General features: G+C 46.2%; 1 protein-coding gene across 1 annotated transcript in view; it reads right to left on the minus strand.

Moving 5' to 3' along the window:
* POGLUT2 (protein O-glucosyltransferase 2) overlaps positions 1-20,618 on the minus strand; it is a 116,306-nt gene that overhangs the window by 76,647 nt on the left and 19,041 nt on the right. Inside the window, exons 2-3 of the mRNA XM_044285641.1 lie at positions 14,219-14,424; positions 8,149-8,354 (exon numbers count right to left, since the gene is read on the minus strand). Coding sequence (XP_044141576.1) covers positions 8,149-8,354; positions 14,219-14,424 — 412 coding nt within the window. The remainder of the gene's footprint in view (positions 1-8,148; positions 8,355-14,218; positions 14,425-20,618) is intronic.

Genomic DNA, 20,618 nt, shown 5'->3' on the forward strand with positions numbered 1-20,618 from the left:
AGCCAACAGCGTAGCAAAAGAGGGAGCAGTGGGCAAAAGCAGAACACCCGCCGCCAAGAGACTCCGCCTGCTACTGACCGCCGCCATCTGGGACCGAGCACCCCAAAGGCAGCTTCAAGGAGTTCCCTGGCATGGCACATCTTCAAACAATGTGCTGACGACAAGACCCGAGTGGTTTGCACGCTGTGCCATCAGAGCCTGAAGCGAGGCATTAACGTTCTGAACCTGAGCACAACCTGCATGACCAGGCACCTGCATGCAAAGCATGAACTGCAGTGGAGTAAACACCTTAAAACCAAGGAAGTTACTCAGGCTCCCCCTGCTACCTCTTCTGCTGCTGCCGCCTCGGCCTCTTCTGCTGCTGCCGCCTCGGCCTCTTCCTCCGCCTCTAGAGGAACGTTGGCACCTGCCGCCCAGCAAACAGGGGATGTACCACCAACACCACCACCACCTCCGTCACCAAGTGTCTCAACCATGTCACACGGCAGCGTTCAGCTCTCCATCTCACAAACATTTGAGAGAAAGCGTAAATTCCCACCTAGCCACCCTCGATCCCTGGCCCTGAATGCCAGCATTTCTAAACTACTGGCCTATGAAATGCTGTCATTTAGGCTGGTGGACACAGACAGCTTCAAACAGCTCATGTCGCTTGCTGTCCCACAGTATGTTGTTCCCAGCCGCCACTACTTCTCCAAGAGAGCCGTGCCTTCCCTGCACAACCAAGTATCCGATAAAATCAAGTGTGCACTGCGCAACGCCATCTGTAGCAAGGTCCACCTAACCACAGATACGTGGACCAGTAAGCACGGCCAGGGACGCTATATCTCCCTAACTGCACACTGGGTAAATGTAGTGGCAGCTGGGCCCCAGGCGGAGAGCTGTTTGGCGCACGTCCTTCCGCCGCCAAGGATCGCAGGGCAACATTCTTTGCCTCCTGTTGCCACCTCCTCCTTCTCGGCTTCCTCCTCCTCTTCTTCCACCTGCTCATCCAGTCAGCCACACACCTTCACCACCAACTTCAGCACAGCCCGGGGTAAACGTCAGCAGGCCATTCTGAAACTCATATGTTTGGGGGACAGGCCCCACACCGCACAGGAGTTGTGGTGGGGTATAGAACAACAGACCGACGAGTGGTTGCTGCCGGTGAGCCTCAAGCCCGGCCTGGTGGTGTGCGATAATGGGCGAAATCTCGTTGCAGCTCTGGGACTAGCCAGTTTGACGCACATCCCTTGCCTGGCGCATGTGCTGAATTTGGTGGTGCAGAAGTTCATTCACAACTACCCCGACATGTCAGAGCTGCTGCATAAAGTGCGGGCCGTCTGTTCGCGCTTCCGGCGTTCACATCCTGCCGCTGCTCGCCTGTATGTGCTACAGTGTAACTTCGGCCTTCCCGCTCATCGCCTCATATGCGACGTGCCCACCCGGTGGAACTCCAACTTGCACATGCTGGACAGACTGTGCGAGCAGCAGCAGGCCATAGTGGAGTTTCAGCTGCAGCACGCACGGGTCAGTCGCACTGCGGAACAGCACCACTTCACCACCAATGACTGGGCCTCCATGCGAGACCTGTGTGCCCTGTTGCGCTGTTTCGAGTACTCCACCAACATGGCCAGTGGCGATGACGCCGTTATCAGCGTTACAATACCACTTCTATGTCTCCTTGAGAAAACACTTAGGGCGATGATGGAAGAGGAGGTGGCCCAGGAGGAGGAGGAGGAGGAGGAAGAGGAAGAGGGGTAATTTTTAGCACTTTCAGGCCAGTCTCTTCGAAGTGACTCAGAGGGAGGTTTTTTGCAACAGCAGAGGCCAGGTACAAATGTGGCCAGCCAGGACCCACTACTGGAGGACGAGGATGAGGAGGAGGTGGAGGAGGATGAGGATGAAGCATGGTCACAGCGGGGTGGCACCCAACGCAGCTCGGGCCCATCACTGGTGCGTGGCTGGGGGGAAAGGCAGGACGATGACGATACGCCTCCCACAGAGGACAGCTTGTCCTTACCCCTGGGCAGCCTGGCACACATGAGCGACTACATGCTGCAGTGCCTGCGCAACGACAGCAGAGTTGCCCACATTTTAATGTGTGCGGACTACTGGGTTGCCACCCTGCTGGATCCACACTACAAAGACAATGTGCCCACCTTACTTCCTGCACTGGAGCGTGATAGGAAGATGCGCGAGTACAAGCGCACGTTGGTAGACGCGCTACTGAGAGCATTCCCAAATGTCACAGGGGAACAAGTGGAAGCCCAAGGCCAAGGCAGAGGAGGAGCAAGAGGTCGCCAAGGCAGCTGTGTCACGGCCAGCTCCTCTGAGGGCAGGGTTAGCATGGCAGAGATGTGGAAAAGTTTTGTCAACACGCCACAGCTAACTGCACCACCACCTGATACGCAACGTGTTAGCAGGAGGCAACATTTCACTAACATGGTGGAACAGTACTTGTGCACACCCCTCCACGTACTGACTGATGGTTCGGCCCCATTCAACTTCTGGGTCTCTAAATTGTCCACGTGGCCAGAGCTAGCCTTTTATGCCTTGGAGGTGCTGGCCTGCCCGGCGGCCAGCGTTTTGTCTGAACGTGTATTCAGCACGGCAGGGGGCGTCATTACAGACAAACGCAGCCGCCTGTCTACAGCCAATGTGGACAAGCTGACGTTCATAAAAATGAACCAGGCATGGATCCCACAGGACCTGTCCGTCCCTTGTCCAGATTAGACATTAACTACCTCCCCTTAACCATATATTATTGTACTCCAGGGCACTTCCTCATTCAATCCTATTTTTATTTTCATTTTACCATTATATTGCGAGGCTACCCAAAGTTGAATGAACCTCTCCTCTGTCTGGGTGCCGGGGCCTAAATATATACCAATGGACTGTTCCAATGTTGGGTGACGTGAAGCCTGATTCTCTGCTATGACATGCAGACTAATTCTCTGCTGACATGAAGACAGATTCTCTGTTACGGGACCTCTCTCCTCTGCCTGGGTGCTGGGCCTAAATATCTGACAATGGACTGTTGCAGTGGTGGCTGACGTGAAGCCTGATTCTCTGCTATGACATGCAGACTGATTCTCTGCTGACATGAAGCCAGATCCTCTGTTACGGGACCTCTCTCCTCTGCCTGTGTGCTGGGCCTAAATATATGCCAATGGACTGTTGCACTGGTAGCTGACGTGAAGCCTGATTCTCTGCTATGACATGCAGACTAATTCTCTGCTGACATGAAGCCAGATTCTCTGTTACGGGACCTCTCTCCTCTGCCTGGGTGCTGGGCCTAAATATATACCAATGGACTGTTGCACTGGTGGCTGACGTGAAGCCTGATTCTCTGCTATGACATGCAGACTGATTCTCTGCTGACATGAAGCCAGATTGTCTGTTACGGGACCTCTCTCCTCTGCCTGGGTGCTGGGTCTAAATATCTGACAATGGACTGTTGCATTGGTGGCTGACGTGAAGCCTGATTCTCTGCTATGACATGCAGACTGATTCTCTGCTGACATGAAGCCAGATTGTCTGTTACGGGACCTCTCTCCTCTGCCTGGGTGCTGGGTCTAAATATCTGACAATGGACTGTTGCATTGGTGGCTGACGTGAAGCCTGATTCTCTGCTATGATATGAAGACTGATTCTCTGCTGACATGAAGCCAGATTGTCTGTTACGGGGCCTCTCTCCTCTGCCTGGGTGCTGGGCTTAAATATCTGACAATGGACTGTTGCATTGGTGGCTGACGTGAAGCCTGATTCTCTGCTATGATATGAAGACTGATTCTCTGCTGACATGAAGCCAGATTGTCTGTTACGGGACCTCTCTCCTCTGCCTGGGTGCCGGGGCCTAAATATCTGAGAATGAACTGTTCCAGTGGTGGGTGACGTGAAGCCAGATTCTCTGCTATGGGACCTCTGTCCAATTGATTTTGGTTAATTTTTATTTATTTAATTTTTATTTTAATTCATTTCCCTATCCACATTTGTTTGCAGGGGATTTACCTACATGTTGCTGCCTTTTGCAGCCCTCTAGCCCTTTCCTGGGCTGTTTTACAGCCTTTTTAGTGCCGAAAAGTTCGGGTCCCCATTGACTTCAATGGGGTTCGGGTTCGGGACGAAGTTCGGATCGGGTGCGGATCCCGAACCCGAACATTTCCGGGAAGTTCGGCCGAACTTCTCGAACCCGAACATCCAGGTGTCCGCTCAACTCTACTTCTGACCACTCTCTGTCTCCCATTCTGGTACTGCATAGCCTGTCTGGTTCTGACCCATTTCTGATGACCCTGGTATTTGTGTTTGTTTGTCTGTCTGTCTCTGCACAAGTAGCATAGGGTCCATCAACCAGTTGCACTCTAGCCATCCAGGGCTTGTACTGCAAGTAAGTAGAGATAGTGGGGGGGGGGGGGGGGGGGGCGGGTGTTGGTTCCAGGGCCTCACTGTTCTTGTCCGTATGTACTCTACTGATGTGACATTATCACTGGCCTTCTAAATAAGAATTGGTACCTGCGCTATTATGGACACAATGGCAGCTGTATTGCTGAGGGTATTGCTCAGTTGGTGCAGGATGTAGCAGAGAGAGTTCCATAAAACTAGTCCCCCTGCTTCCGCACCCAGTCACCGGTAGAGCCTAAGATTAAGCTCCCTGACCGCTTCTCTGCTGACCATAACGTTTTTAAAACTTTTAGGGAGGGTAGCAAACTCATTCTTTGTGTACCAAGGCACAGAGAGTCTGGGTCATCATGTCTCCGTTGCAAGGTAACCCTCAGGAATGGGCATTCTCACTTCCCCACAATTCCCCAGGGCTGCATTCTGTTGACTGTTTATTTTTCAGCTCTCGGTCTTTAATGCGATGAGCTTGACAGAGTAGCTTAGGCGGAAAGTCAGCTTCTCTCTTTACGTCAAGGCAGGCGACCAGTAGAGATGTATTACTCCGAGTTCCACAAGTGGTGTACCTCGTCTGGTTGGAATGACCCATAGGTCGCAGTTCAGATTGGGTCTTTCAGACACTCTAAAGGACCTTCTAGTTAGTCACCCGACCCAAGGGTCTTTAGATGAGGCCATCTCTCTGGTTATACGACTGGCCCGACGTCTCACAGAATGTAAAAGTGAACGTTCTGTCTCTGTTCGTCCTTCTTCCTTACCTTGTTTTCCCAGAAAAGGAGGGAGCATTGCTTGAAAAATGGCCTTTGTTTCTACTATGGCAGTCCTGAACATCAACTGCAATCCTGTCCCACTAGGCCAAGGGCGGAAAACTTCAGTGTCTGAGTGATGTTTGGGGAGGTCACTCAGACGCACAGCTATTTACTGAAAAAACTGACAGGGTTCTATTGCCTGTTAATCTGTCTTCACAAGGGAGGTCTGTTTCTGGTTTAGCTTTTGTGGATTCGGGGTCTGCAGCTAGTTTCATTAAAGGGGTTGTCCAAGTTATATTTATTGATGACCTATCCTCAGGATAGGTCATCAATATCAGATCGGAGGGGGTCCGACACCCGGCACCCCATCCGATCAGCTGTTTGAAGAGAAGGCACGCACTGCCCAGCGCTGCCTCCTCTTCACTGTTTACCTTCTAGCCGTTGCATCTGCAGTGGTGAGCAGGTGTAATTACACCCAAGCCGTCCCATTCATTTCAATAGGAAGGCTTGGGTGTAATTACACCTGCTCACCACTGCAGATGCAACGGCTAGAAGGTAAACAGTGAAGAGGAGGCAGCGCTGGCACTGCGCGTGCCTTCCCTTCAAACAGCTGATCAGAGGGGGTGCCGGGTGTCGGACCCCCGCCGATCTGATATTGATGACCTATCCTGAGGATAGGTCATCAATAAATATAACTTGGACAACCCCTTTAATTTTGATTTTGTGATTGCTCTAGGTTTCAAATTACTTACATAGATTACCTGAATCAATTCCGGTTTCTGGGGTGGATACCACTCCCTTGGCCAGAGGACTTATTGAGTATAAGACTCCAGATTTGGTAATGAAGGTTGGTTCTATTCATTTTGAAAAGTATGCCTTACATACAAAAATTTGTCTGCTAACGTCATCCTGGGATTACCCTGGTTGAGGGTACATAGTCCTGTCTTTAATTGGAGTACTGGAAAATTAGTAAAATGGTTTCCCTAGTGCTCTTAGAATTGCATTTCTACCCAGCTCTCTGGTCTTGAACTAGAAGAAGGTCCGTTACCTGAATATATTAAGGATTTCCAGTATATTTCTTTCAAAAAGGCATCCGAGACCTTGCCACTGCATTGTGATTATGATCGTGTTATAAAACTTGTAGCTGGTGCCAAATTCCCTACAGGCAAAATCTATAATCTTTCTGGACCTGAAAGACAGACCACGAAAGATTATAGTCAAGATATTCAGCCGCCTGTATGATCTGTATCCCCTATGGGAGCTGGGTTCTTTTTTCTTGGGATTGGGATTTTCTTGCATTGACTATAGAGAATTAAATAAAATCACGGCCAGGAACCAGTGTCCTATTACACTTATTCTGATCTTTTTAATCAAATTGTTGGGGCTCAGTGGTTTTCTAAGACTGACCTCAGAGGAGTCTATAATCTGATGCAAATGGAAGACGGCATTCAATATCCCAGAAGGGCATTTAGAATATCTTGTAATGCCCTTTGGGCTGTGTAATGCCCCATCAGTCTTCCAAAACCTCATTAATGATGTTTTTTGGGAATTCCAGGGTCTCTTTGTTGTTGTCTATCTTGACGATATTTTCATTTTTTCTTCTGATGTGCTTCACATGTTACGCATGTGAAAAAGGCTCTACAAAATCTAAGAGAAAATCAGCTGTTTGCTAAATTCTGTAAATGTGTTAATGATGCTCCGTCCACTTTTGAAACTTTATTCAGCCTGATGTTACCAAGCAATTTGTGAGACTGGAGTAGGGGCTGTTTTGTCACAGTGGTCATCTTCTCTGACTAATTTACAACCATGTGCCTTGTTTTCAAGAAACTTTTTCTCTGCAGAGAGGAATTATGACATTGGCAATCGTAAATTATTACCCATCAAATGGGCATTCGAGGAATGGCTTCATTTCTTTGAAGGGGCTAGTCAACAAATAATTGTACTCACGGATCTCAAGAATTTGATGTATCTTGATAGTGCCAAACACTTAAATCTATAGCTTGAAAAAGACTTTGGTGTCGAAACGTTGCTATTTTTTTCTGTGTAAATAAACACAAGATTGGACTCAAGACTGGGAGTGCTGCGGTATTTCATATCTTTTTTGGCTACGAAGGGGCCCCTTAGGTCGGGGCCTGACACTGCGAGCACTGCCGCCATTTTTTATTGAAATCGACTAACAAGTGGTGCTGTCCTGTCTTCACGTTGATAAACACTTCCGAGACAAGCACATTGGGCCTTGTTCTTCACCTGGTTTAATTTTACTGTTACTTATCTTCCTTCCTCTGGTAATGTGAAAGCGGATGCTTTATCGCGTAGTTTTGGTTCCTGTGACTCTATTGATTCTGACCCCGTTAACATCCTCTCTCCTGGCATGTGATTGCAGCCATTAATCCTAATCTTGCCTCTGAAATACAATGTTGTCAGGATTTAGCTCCCAGTAATCTTCCTTCTGGTAAATTGTTTGTCCCTGCAAATCTTCATCTTAAAGTTTTGGAGGAGTCTGATTGTTTTGTACTTGCTGGTCATCGGGAGATTGCCGGTACTAGACTTGTCTTAGGCTAAAGGCGGATTTACACCACACAACTGTCGGGTGGATTATCAGGAATAGAAGTTGCTATGAACGCTCACTCCCAATAATAGACCCGTGTAAAGGTGCCACCGGTCACCTGATGAAAGAGCAAAACGGTTATTCATTGTGTGAAATCATTATTGATGCAGGCACCTAAATCATCGTGTGCCCAGCAATCTACTGCTGAGAAACAATGAACCTGTAAGAGGACAAACGGTGACAATAGTCATCACTCTTGCCTATAAATGCAGCTCATCCTCTACTGATGACCAGGCAGTTATTGGGTGGGAAGGGTTTCTTCCCGATAATTGCCTGCCCTGGTGGAAAGTGTAAATGCATAATTATTCACAGCATGTAGGTCATTTGTGATATACATGACACTGAAACATGTATTCAAAGTTAATGTTACTAATATCCCCAACGATACATCATTAGAATGACTACGGGCACAGATAATACCTTATTATCCTTGATGGTGTAATGACACAAGCTCTGGCGATTACCAAATCTTTCTGGGATTTCTATGGCAATCTTGTCAGGATCAACCATTGGAAAATGTTTGAGATCACGTTCAATTTGTGGAATGGAATCATTACACGACATATGTGTTAACCAGGCAGCACTGTCAGGCTCAGGGCAGTGACATTCTTCACTGTAAACTGGACCTAAAATTAGATATGTGAAACATAAAGTAAGGTAGATAAAGGTTGTGTTCCAGAACTTTCATTTACAGCCTAACCTTAGGATAAGACATCAATATTTCAGTGGGGGCCTGATTACCAGCAGCCCTACTGATCAGCAGAATGATCGCACGCTCATTGTTTAAACTGGCACAGTATATATACAGTATATACAGTACATATAGCTTGTATTCGACTACTATATATGATTGTAGCCGTGCTTTGTACTGCAGCTCAGTCCCAGGAGTTAGACCCCACAAATCAGATGGCCTATCAGTATAAAAGGCTTGGAAAACCACAACTAGTAATTCCATGATATAAGCATGCACTAAAGCATTATCACCTACTATACCAGATCACCTACCCCTGGAAATGTTTTACTCTCCATAGAAATCAAGTTTTGTTTCCTTTGTATTTTATATACTGTACATAGATTACATTTGAACAGACAGGCACAAAGAAAAAAGTAGACATTATGCAGTATTTTCCTTGGCCTCTAGAGGTCACTGTTGCCTTTTCTTTTGTGCGTTATGGCAAGGATCAGCAACCTCCGGCACTCCAGCTGTACTGAAACTACAACTCCCAGAATTCTCTATTCACTTGTATGGGAGTTCCAAGAACAGCCAAGCAAGTGTGCATGCTGGAAGTTGTAGTTTCATAACAGTTGGAGTGCTGAAGTTTGCTGACCCCTGCTTTATGGTGCTGTCAGGCACCTACCCTGGCTGCTAAATCCTCATTCCTAAAATTACTATTGAACATCATTTTTAACTTCTTGAAAGTCCTTTACTTTCTAAATATCTAATGGTATTGTATTCATAGAACCTGGCACCTATAATAATAAAATAGGTAAACAGTTCTAAAAGGCTAATACAGTGCGGAGGACTGTGTGGCTATGGATGACAGTCCACATTTCTCTGCACCTCTCTGTAATCCGGCAGCATTTTGTGAGTGATCTGTCCAATAACAAAGGGGGAGTAGATGGAGCTGCTCCCCAATTAAAGGACAAGCAGTGGTCCCTAGACTAGGGGTCCCCGAGTCTCCTGTTTGAATGGAGTGGTCGATCACTATATTCACTGTATGTGTATATACATATCTCACTATATATGGGACCTGTTTAAAAAGCACTCCGTCCGTGGATAGGTGATAAATGCTGCTCATGGGCTAACCTCATGGTAGGTGTGTGTAGGGGTGTGTGTGTGTGGGGGGGGGGGGGGCATCCATTCCTGCCCCATAGAGAATGAATGGGTCCGCACCCGTTTATGATAATGATAGTTAGGGCTTATGCACACGACCGTTTTTGTTTTGCGGTCCATTTTTCACTGATCCGTTTGTCCGTATGTGAGTTTTTTTGTCTCTGATTTAAGTCCTCTTCCGTTCTGTTATCCCACAAAACATATCCGTATGGTTTCCGTATTTGATAGTTTTTTTTGCGGATCGGAAACGGAAAAAGTAACTTATTAATCACCAAACACATGAGCAATATGGGCTGGGAATAGCATTTCTACAGTATGGATCCGCAAAATACGGACGACAAACAGATGTGTTTAGTGTGCGTTCCGTATTTTTTGCAGACCAATTGACTTGAATGAGGCCTCGGACCGTGATTTGCGGACAATAATAGGACATGCACTACTTTTTTGCGGAACGGCCATGCGGACAAACGCAAACGGAATGCACACGGAGTACCTTCAGTATTTTCTACAGCCCCATTGAAGTGAATGGTTCTGCATATGGTCCGCAAAAGAACGGAACAGAAGCGGAAAGAAAATATGTTAGTGTGCATGAGCCCTTAACACGAGCCTACTACGTTTAGTAGTACATGTCTTTTGTATGTCCCCCATTAACACTGAATTGATCTATATGCAACAGCCAAAAACGATGCAAAAAGGAGTATTGAGAACAAGTCAGAGCTCACAGACAGGGTAGACGGATACTTGAAGAGGTAGTCCAGCCTGGGACCCCACAACCCCTATGATCCTAACGTGTGCTGCATAAAAAAAAAAAAGAAAACCCACATTCACATACGATTGGCCACGGTGGTCACAGGACCAAGCTGGTCCTTCTGAGACCAAAAGCGGCTGGGAACAGGGCCGTGGCATGGGCAGACCACAGACAGGTGAGTGTGTGAGGGACTCAGGTTGGGATCATAGGGGTTGTCGGCTCCTAGGTCGGATAACTCCTTTAAAGATTTATGGTTATTGTAATATATAATGCAATTGCGAGAGCAAGCACAGCGGCAAAGATGCTGACACTCTTACAGTGGTGGCGTCATTTTTTAAAGGGGTATTCCGGTTGTGTAAGCTATTTTTTTTAAGCTGCACTGTTGCGCTGCAATATGTGTTGATGTCTTACCCAATACAGAAACAGTTTTCAGGTGCCCACCGTTACCTTTCTATCCCACTACTGTTCTCCTAATCCGTACTTTACATGAGCTGGAAACAAGCATTCTGACTACATTGCCCATGAGTCTCTCGCACTGTCGTGGGCCACAAAATGGGCAGAGCTAATATAAACCCTGCCCATAAGTGGGTGGTTACATGCCCCGATGCCTCTGTGCTCTACTTGAAGGCACACACGTGTCCTGCTTATGTAAGCTTGTCAGAGAGTAACTGTGCATGCTCGACCACGCTACAGGTCGTATCCGTGGAAAACTTTGAATAAACAAAAGCCTGGCTGTCCAAAAAAGGTACTTTTATTACAGATAAACACTGCAAAATTGGTAATAACATTATATTAGTGAGCCATTTGCATGGTAAAACTCTGTAACATAGATACTGCTTTGTGTAACCGGAATACCCCTTTAAGGCAGCATATTGTAATGACAGGTCAGAACAAAAAAGAATCCAGATATGAGTTTGCTGTATTTATGAGCCTGGCGCCTCCAGACCATCAGGGATTGATGGTTGTTGGTTGCTCTCGCAAGTGCAATAAGTATTGCAATATTTAAGGACAAGACCCACTGGAATATGGTTGATACCAGAAACATACAATAGACAGAGGGGGTCACTGCTTCAGAGACAATTTCTTAAGGCTCCTTTACACTGGCCAATTTTGCAGGCGATTGTCGGGCAAGAAGCGTTCCTGGCAATCGCCTGCTCATCAGTGGAGGAGACCGCTGTATTTACATGCAGCGATCTCCTCCACAGTATTGTTGGTCCCTATACAAACTCGTTGTTTGCCGGCAGCAGATGCTGTTTACACAGCACAACCTGCTGCCAGCAAACATCGATTATTTTTGCGACCGCATGAATGATGCGATTTCCCAATAAACAAGAGTTTCACTCGTTCATCGGGTAATCGGCGGCACTTTTACACCACCTGATAACTGCTAATGAGCATTTCTATGAACGCTTGTTAGCGATCATTTGACCAAGAATCGGCCCGTATAAAGGGCCCTTAAAGGGGTTTTCCAAGATTTTGATACTGATGACCTATCCTCTGGATAGTATTTGATCGGTGCAGGTCCGACACCCGAGACCCCCGCCGATCAGCTGTTTGAGAAGGCACCGGCGCACCTGTAAGCACTGAGGCCTTCTCCATGCTTACCAATCACAGCACCCTACATTGTATAGCGGCTGTGTTTGGTATCACGCTCAGCCCCACTGAAGTGAATGGGGCTAAGCGCCATACCAAGCACAGCCGCTATACAATGTATGGTGCTGTGCTTGGTAAGCTGCAAGAAAGCAGCGGTGCTCACAGGAGTGCTGGTGCCTTCAGAAACAGCTGAACAGGTGTTGGACCCCACTGATCAGATACTAATGACCTATCCAGAGGACAGGTCATCAGTATCAAAATCTCAGAAAACACCTTTAAGAAACTCCAGACAGAAAAGTTATTCTCAAGGCACATTTACAGTAGATGAGCAGATAATTGCTACAATCCGAACACTAACGACTCATGTTGGACAGTAATCGCATAGTGTAAAGGTGGATTTACATGTCCAGATAATCGGGCAGAACTCGTTCCTGACAATCTGCCTGCCTAAAGGTGCAGCTGATCAACCAATGAATCAGCGAAACACTTGTTCATCGGGTGATCCTATTGTTCGTGGAGGCATCTAAATTATCAGTTCTGGGCAGCAGATTGTGCCGTCCAAACAGCGATCTGCTGCCCAAAAACAATGCAGCTCTATGAGAACGAACAATTGCAATAGCGAGCGCTCATGTAAATGCAGTGCTTCACCTCCACCTAATGAGTAGCTGACAGTCAGCAAGGAACACTTGCTTCCTGACAATCTGCTGCTCATCTGCCCATCTAAATCCACCTCAATGTATGCAGTGACTGAACGAACGCACCGAAAACGTTTGCACAACACTTGTAAAATTTTTGATACAAACAAATAAGTTATCTTTTGTCATTACTGAATTGTGGTAACGTAAAGGTACATCATGTGATCTTTCAGTGATATGAACAATGTTAAAACAGGAGTGTGTTATGTGATCATTGCTGTCTAAATACCGTGAACGATCCTCGGTTAAGAGAGCAAACAATCTCATGCTAACGAATTTGTACATGATAAGCATAGCATGAAAATGCTGGTCTGTCATCAGCTTTATAGATGCTGTTAATCCCGTAAGTAGTTAGCTACTCATCTAAATGCGCCATTAGTCAATCCTGCAGCTTGCACCATTAAAGGGGTTGTCTCATTTCAGCAAGTGGCATTTATCATGTAGAGAAAGTTAATACAAGGCACTTACTAATGTATTGTGATTGGCCATATTGCTTCCTTTTCTGGCTGGATTCATTTTTTCATCACATTATCTATTGCTCATTTCCATGGTTACGACCACCCTTAAAGGGACACTGACAGGGCCAATAAGCATATTAAGGTCTATATATGTGACTACAGGTCTTATACAGGGTATTACAATCATATAAGTATCCCCCCTGTCCACATTATACAAACAGTAAACTTTAAGTTTTATAACCTGCTCCAAGGTCTGCAATCTGCCCAAGGGGCGGCGTTTCACTTCTCTTGCGCCCAGCCAGCCTCCCCAACTGCCGATTTGAAGCGCCGCCCAGCTCATGAATATTCAGTTTGCTGGGCGGCTTCTGCGGTCCCGCTCTGAAGCGCTTCGCTTAACAGTGCCCGGCGCATGCGCCGGATCTTGTGAAGTCAGGTACAGTAAGCGCCGCCCAGCTCATCAATATTCACTTCGCTGGGCGGTGCTTACTGTCCCCGACTTCACAAGATCCGGCACATGCACAGGGCACTGTTAAGCGAAGCGCTTTAGAGCGGGGATCGCAGAAGCCGCCCAGCAAACTGAATATTCATGAGCTGGGCGGCGCTTCAAATCGGCAGTTGGGGAGGCTGGCTGGGCGCAAGAGAAGTGAAACGCCGCCCCTTGGGCAGATTGCAGACCTTGGAGCAGGTTATAAAACTTAAAGTTTACTGTTTGTATAATGTGGACAGGGGGGATACTTATATGATTGTAATACCCTGTATAAGACCTGTAGTCACATATATAGACCTCAATATGCTTATTGGCCCTGTCAGTGTCCCTTTAAATCCATCAGTGGTGATCGTGCTTGCACACTATTGGACAAAGTGCCGACCTCTCTGGCGGCTGGGACCACGGGAGCACACATAGGCTGGTGCTTTTTCCTATAGTGTGCAACCACGGCCACCGCTGCTGGATTGCAGGGTGGTCATTCCCATGGAAAGGAGCAGTGTATAATGTGATAGAAAAACAAATCAAGCCAGGAAAGGAAGCAATATGGATAATAACAATACATTAGTAAGTGGCTTGTATTAACTTTCTCTACATAATAAATACTATTTGCTGAAGTCACACAGCCCCTTTAAAGCAGGTCAATAGACTTACTCATACTATACAAAACAAAAATACCTTTAAGGAAATAAGGAGATTTTGCAACATGTCTGCCATTAACTTTAACTTCAATCTGAAGGCTCCTGTAGCTGGCATACATTCGATATCTTACAAGGAAGGAGCCATCTTTTCTGTCAAGTAACTGAACCCCCACTCTGGTGTACTGCTCCCCCGGTGCTGTGATGTGGACTTGAAACTGGTCCCTTTTAGGAGTAGATGTAAAACTATCGAGAAAAAAAAGGCAGGTCATTCACTGTTTTACCAAGACAAGACTAAAAGTATAGTGTCCATTATACAGAGGAAATTAGAAACTTACAGCAACCGCCTGATGCATGATTATAGTAAATGAGATTTAAAAAATATCCTCTTCAGATTAATGAGGATCGGAGATTAGGTGTTGGGATGTATCGGGAAAGCAGATCAGAGATGTAAGGACAGGACTGGTCCTGGGCGGCCTTATATGTAGTTGTAAGTATTTTAAAGTGAATTCGCTGGGCAATGGGTAGCCAGTGAAGGGATCGGCAGTAGGGGAGGTACAAGGGGAGAGGTGGATTAACCGGGCAGCAGAGTTGAGAATAGATTGGAGGGGAGCGAGAGTGCTGGATGGGGGGCCACACAGGAGGATGTTGCAGTAGTCCAGGCGGGAGATGACAAGGGTGTGCACTAATATTTTAGTTGACTCAGGGGTGAGGAAGGCGCGAATACGAGGATGTTCTTAAGTTGAAAAAGGCAAGTGGAGGTTTGGATCTGTGGCTTAAAGGACATGGCAGGATCAAATGTTATCCCCAGGCAGCGGACCTGCGAGACTGGAGAAAGCGTTGTGCTATTAACTGAAATGGATAGATCAGGTAGAGGGCCTGAGTGACATGGGGGAAAGACAATGAGTACAGTTTTCTCCATGTTTTTAGGAAGCTGGAGGAGAAGAATGAAGATATAGCCGACAGACAAACGCCGGGATTCTGGATAGCAGGGAAGTAACATCTGGGCCAGAGAGGTAGATTTGAGTGTCGTCAGCACAGAGGTGGTATTGGAAGCCATGGGACTATGAGCTATTCCAGGCCAAATGTATAAATGGAGAAAAGTAGGGGACTCAGGACAGAGACTTGAGGGACATCAACAAAAAGGGGGCGTGACGGAACTGGTTGCTGGATGACAATGCCAGAGAAGTGAAACTAGCCGTAGACGGCCTCACACATGTCATAACAATGTAGCAAATAGAAAAGCCCAGAACGCTAATAAAATCACAAATGTATTATTTTCTTCATTAAAACATGCTTGTTTGCAACGTTTCGGCCACGCACAACCTTTATCAAGCCAATATCTTGCTTACAGTACTGTGGAAAAGTATTTGCCCCTTACAGATTTTTTCGCACATTTGTCACACTTAAATGTTTCAGATTATCAAACATATTTGAATATCAGACAAAGATAACCTGAGTAAATACAAAACGCAGTTGATGATGATTTCATTAATTAAGAAAAAAAAGCTATCCCAAACACCCAGGCCCTATGTGAAAAAATAATTGTGTACTCATTATGAGCTAAAAATTATTTTTTCAATTGGTGTTTATTAAAAATATGAAGCCCTTTTCTCTGTAGAGAGCTGAGATGCTCTACTAGAAGGATTTGATGTTCTCTCTATTTAGTCATGCAGGAAGCTGACGGGCTTCTTATCTCTGCTCTCTGACTTTATAAACACTCATTAAAGCTTAAAGAGTTATCTGAGAGTATAAAAAGACCTCCAATATGCCAGGCCCCCCACACTGAATATACTTACCCCGCTCCCTGTGCCGCTCCTGGTCCCTGCCCTGCCGCTGCTGCTTCTCCCTGTGCGTGGATGAAAACATCCAGTGTCAGGGGGGAGCAGCCAATGGCGGTGTGGGGACCAAAAGCTAGGGGACATTATCATAATGTCCCCTAGCAGTGCTCCTTGTATTTATAATGGCCTCTGTTGTACTGCAGAGGGGAAGGCATTATAAATAAAGGGGACAGTGCCGGTAGATGTTATAATTATACAGGAGGCACTGCAGGGTTCAGTACAGAAGAGACCATTATAAATACAGGGGGCACTGCTAGGGGACATTATAATAATACAACAGGAACTACTAGAAACCATACAGAGGGGAAGGCATTATAAATACAGGGGACAGTGCTGGGAGATGTTATAATTATACAGGAGGCACTGCAGGGTTCAGTACAGAAGAGACCATTATAAATACAGGGGCCACTGCTAGGGGACATTATAATAATACAACAGGAACTACTAGAAACCATACAGAGGGGAAGGCATTATAAATACAGGGGACAGTGCTGGGAGATGTTATAATTATACAGGAGGCACTGCAGGGTTCAGTACAGAAGAGACCATTATAAATACAGGGGCCACTGCTAGGGGACATTATAATAATACAACAGGAACTACTAGAAACCATACAGAGGGGAAGGCATTATAAATACAGGGGACAGTGCCGGTAGATGTTATAATTATACAGGAGGCACTGCAGGGTTCAGTACAGAAGAGACCATTATAAATACAGGGGCCACTGCTAGGGGACATTATAATAATACAACAGGAACTACTAGAAACCATACAGAGGGGAAGGCATTATAAATACAGGGGACAGTGCTGGGAGATGTTATAATAATACAGGGTGCACAGCGGGGTGCAGTACAACAGAGGCCATTATAAATACAATGAGCACTGCTGGGGGGACATATCATTTTACTCTTTTGTTTTTTTTGACAACCAGTAAGCTTGAGCACCCACAATATCCATAGTACCGGTGAGCCACTGCCTACTGTATTTATATGTATATACACACACTACTGGGCACATCAGTATTTACAGTTATCAACATTTACATAGTTCAAGTTCAGTGAATAAAGTGAAATGGAACAAAAGTAAGATTGAAAATAAAAATATGAAATTTTAACCTGAATGCAACAATAGTTTGAATTTCAGAGTTAAAACACATGCCTGTCCTAAAATTGCTAAGAAAATCAAGGTGTTAGGCTACTTTCACACTGGCGTTTTGGCTTTCCGTTTGTGAGATCTGTTCAGGGCTCTCACAAGCGGTCCACAACGGATCAGTTTTGCCCTAATGCATTCTCAATGGTAAAGGATCCGCTCAGAATGCATCAGTTTGCCACCGATCAGTCTCCATTCCGCTTTAGAGGGGGACACCAAAACGCTGCTTGCACTGAGCCTTTCTGACACACAATGTAAGTCAATGGGGATGGATCCGTTTTCTATGACACAATAGAAAACGGATCCGTCATCTATTGACTTTCAATGGTGTTCAAGACGGATCCCTCATGGCTATAGAAGACATAATACAAACGGATCCATTCTGAACAGATACAGACAGTCGTATTATCTGAACGAATCCGTCCATGATGGATCCGCACCAAACGTGAGTGTGAAAGTAGCCTTAGTGAGTATAGTTTCCTATATCATCAAAAGGCACTTGGAAACTGTAAAATAAAACTCTGACAGGAAGAGGTCTGGCAGACTAAAGGCCACAAAAAAAATCAGTTGTTGAGAGACAACAGTGTGCGTGATTGGCTGCTCACTGCACAACATGTTCAAGCACAGCTTAACACCTTAAAGGGAGTCTGTCACCTCCATATGACCATGTACAGGGCTTACATGGCCCTGTAGCACCCCTATACAGGATTGTAACGGTACCTTTGTTCTTTTCTTTAGACTTGCACCAGCAGGAAAAACTACGTTTAATTCATATGCAAATGAGCAAGTGCCCAGGGGAGGAGTTGTATAGGTGCCCAGGGGCGGAGTTCAGTGTGTAGGTGCCCAGGCTGCTCTGCCTTCTTTTCTCTTTACTCCTCCCCAGTCTCTGCCTTTGCCCGCCCTCTAAGTCTCTTGCCTCATCGATAGGGCAAAGGCAGAGACTGGGGAGGAGTAAAGTGAAAAGAAGGCAGAGCAGCCCTGAACGCCGCCCCTGGGCACTTGCGAGTGCTCATTTGCATATGAAATAAACTTAGTTTTTCCTGCTGGTGCAAGTCTAAAGAAAAGAACAAAGGTACTGCTACAATCCTGTATAGTTGTGCTACAGAGCACTGTAAGCACTGTATATGGCCATATGGAGGTGACAGACTCCCTTTAAGGACCTTGCCATTTTTCACCAGTCAGTAACAGCTGGATACCTGCTGCTGAACGCGGCACCGCATGTAGAGCAGGGGAAGGACCGCAGGTCGAGAATGCTTGTCCTGGGGCACCAAGTACCAGCCATTTAGGACGAGCATTCTCATCCTGGGTCCTTAAGGGGTTAATGCAGATCGTAATACACAAGCTTATAGGAAGAGAAGAAAGGTTTGACTGGTCATGTATCAGTAAGAAAGACACAGCTAAGATTGCAAACAAGAGGCTTGTCTGGGTCAAGCAGCACCTCGAGTGGACTACTAAAGATTGGAAGACGGTCTTATGGACTGATGAATCAACATTTGACATATTTGGTACATCACGCAGGGTTTTTGTAAAGAATGGTTCCTCAGTATGTGACACCAACTATCAAACACGGAGGAGGAAGCGTGATGGTCTGGGGCTCTTTTGTTCGATCAACAGTTGGCAACTTGCACAGGGTGACTGACACACTGGACAAAAAGGTCTGCCACTCATTCTGAAGCTCAATGCAATTCCCTCTGGTCTACACCTAGTTGGTTAGGGGTTCATATTACAGCAAGACAATGACCCAAAACTTACTTCTGGGTTATGTCAGTACTACCTTAAAAGACAAGAACAAGGTGGTAGGCTTCAAAGAATGAAATAGGGTTGGGCGATATACCGGTGTTCACAACATACCGCGGTATTAAAAAACGGCGATATGGCGATATCAGTTTCCTAATTACCGCGGTATTTTGTGACGTCATCGCACCTTGCATAGTGCTGAGTACAAACACATTACTTCCCCTCCCACCACTCGCTCCTGGCTCCTTCTTGCTCCGCCTCCCTTATTCAAGTCTCCAGACTCCACCCACCATCTGACATCACCGTCCGTCACCCACCCGTGACGGTTATATTGTATGTGGCGAACTCGTATTACTTCCCGCAGCGGGCCGCCCCCCGGCTCGTCCTCCTCCTTGCTCCCATATTCAAATCTCCGCCCACCGACATCTGATGTCAGAATCGGAGCACACAAGCGAGACAGCCGCGGGTAAAGTATATCGTAAAGTATTATTGTATGTATGGTGGCCTGTGGCCACAAGATTTTATTATAACATCTCCCCCGCCCCCTACAGTGTAACGTCTCCTTGTGGCCCCCATACAGTGTAACGTCTCATTGTGGCCCCCACACACAGTATACTATCTCCTTGTGGCCCCCATACTGTATAACGTCTCCTTGTGGCCCCCCCATACAGTATAACGTCTCCTTGTGGCCCCCATACAGTGTAACATCTCCTTGTGGCCCCCATACAGTATAATATCTCCTTGTGGCCCTCATACAGTGTAACGTCTCCTTGTGGCCCCCATACAGTTTAACGTCTCCTTGTGGCCCCCCATACAGTATAATGTCTCCTTGTACCCCCTATACAATGTAACGTCTCCTTGTGGCCCCCCCATACAGTATAATGTCTCCTTGTGGCCCCCCATACAGTATAATGTCTCCTTGTGGCCCCCATACAGTATAACGTCTCCTTGTGGCTGACCCCATACAGTATAATGTCTCCTTGTTGCTGCCCCCATACAGTATAGTGTCTACTTGTGGCTGCCCCATACAGTATAGTGTCTCCTTGTGGCTGCCCCATACAGTATAGTGTCTCCTTGTGGCTGCCCCCATACAGTATAATGTCTCCTTGTGGCTGCCCCCATACAGTATAATGTCTCCTTGTGTTTTTTTCGTTTATTTCTTCTATGCTTTTTGAATTACTTTTTTTTATTATTGTATCGTACTCATTTTCGGCTAAAATAATTTTTCAATTGGTCTTTATTAAAAATTTTGAGCCCCTTTCTCTGTGCAGTCATGAGTGTCACGGATATTCCCGCGACAGGTAGCAGGAGATCTGTGAGACTGGCAACACATGGTTTGAAATGACATGTTTTCCTTTTGGATAAAATGACCTTTTGTTCCATCAACAGTTGGCAACTTGCACAGGGTGACTGACACACTGGACAAAAAGGTCTGCCACTCATTCTGAAGCTCAATGCAATTCCCTCTGGTCTACACCTAGTTGATTAGGGGTTCATATTACAGCAAGACAATGACCCAAAACTTACTTCTGGGTTATGTCAGTACTACCTTAAAAGACAAGAACAAGGTGGTAGGCTTCAAAGAATGAAATAGGGTTGGGCGATATACCGGTGTTCACAACATACCGCGGTATTAAAAAACGTTGATATGGCGATATCACTGTTTCCTAATTACCGCTGTGTTTTGTGACGTCATCGAAGCGGTTATGTGCG

Source organism: Bufo gargarizans, chromosome 3 (genome assembly GCF_014858855.1).
Source record: "Bufo gargarizans isolate SCDJY-AF-19 chromosome 3, ASM1485885v1, whole genome shotgun sequence".
Classification (NCBI taxonomy): Eukaryota; Metazoa; Chordata; class Amphibia; order Anura; family Bufonidae; genus Bufo; species Bufo gargarizans.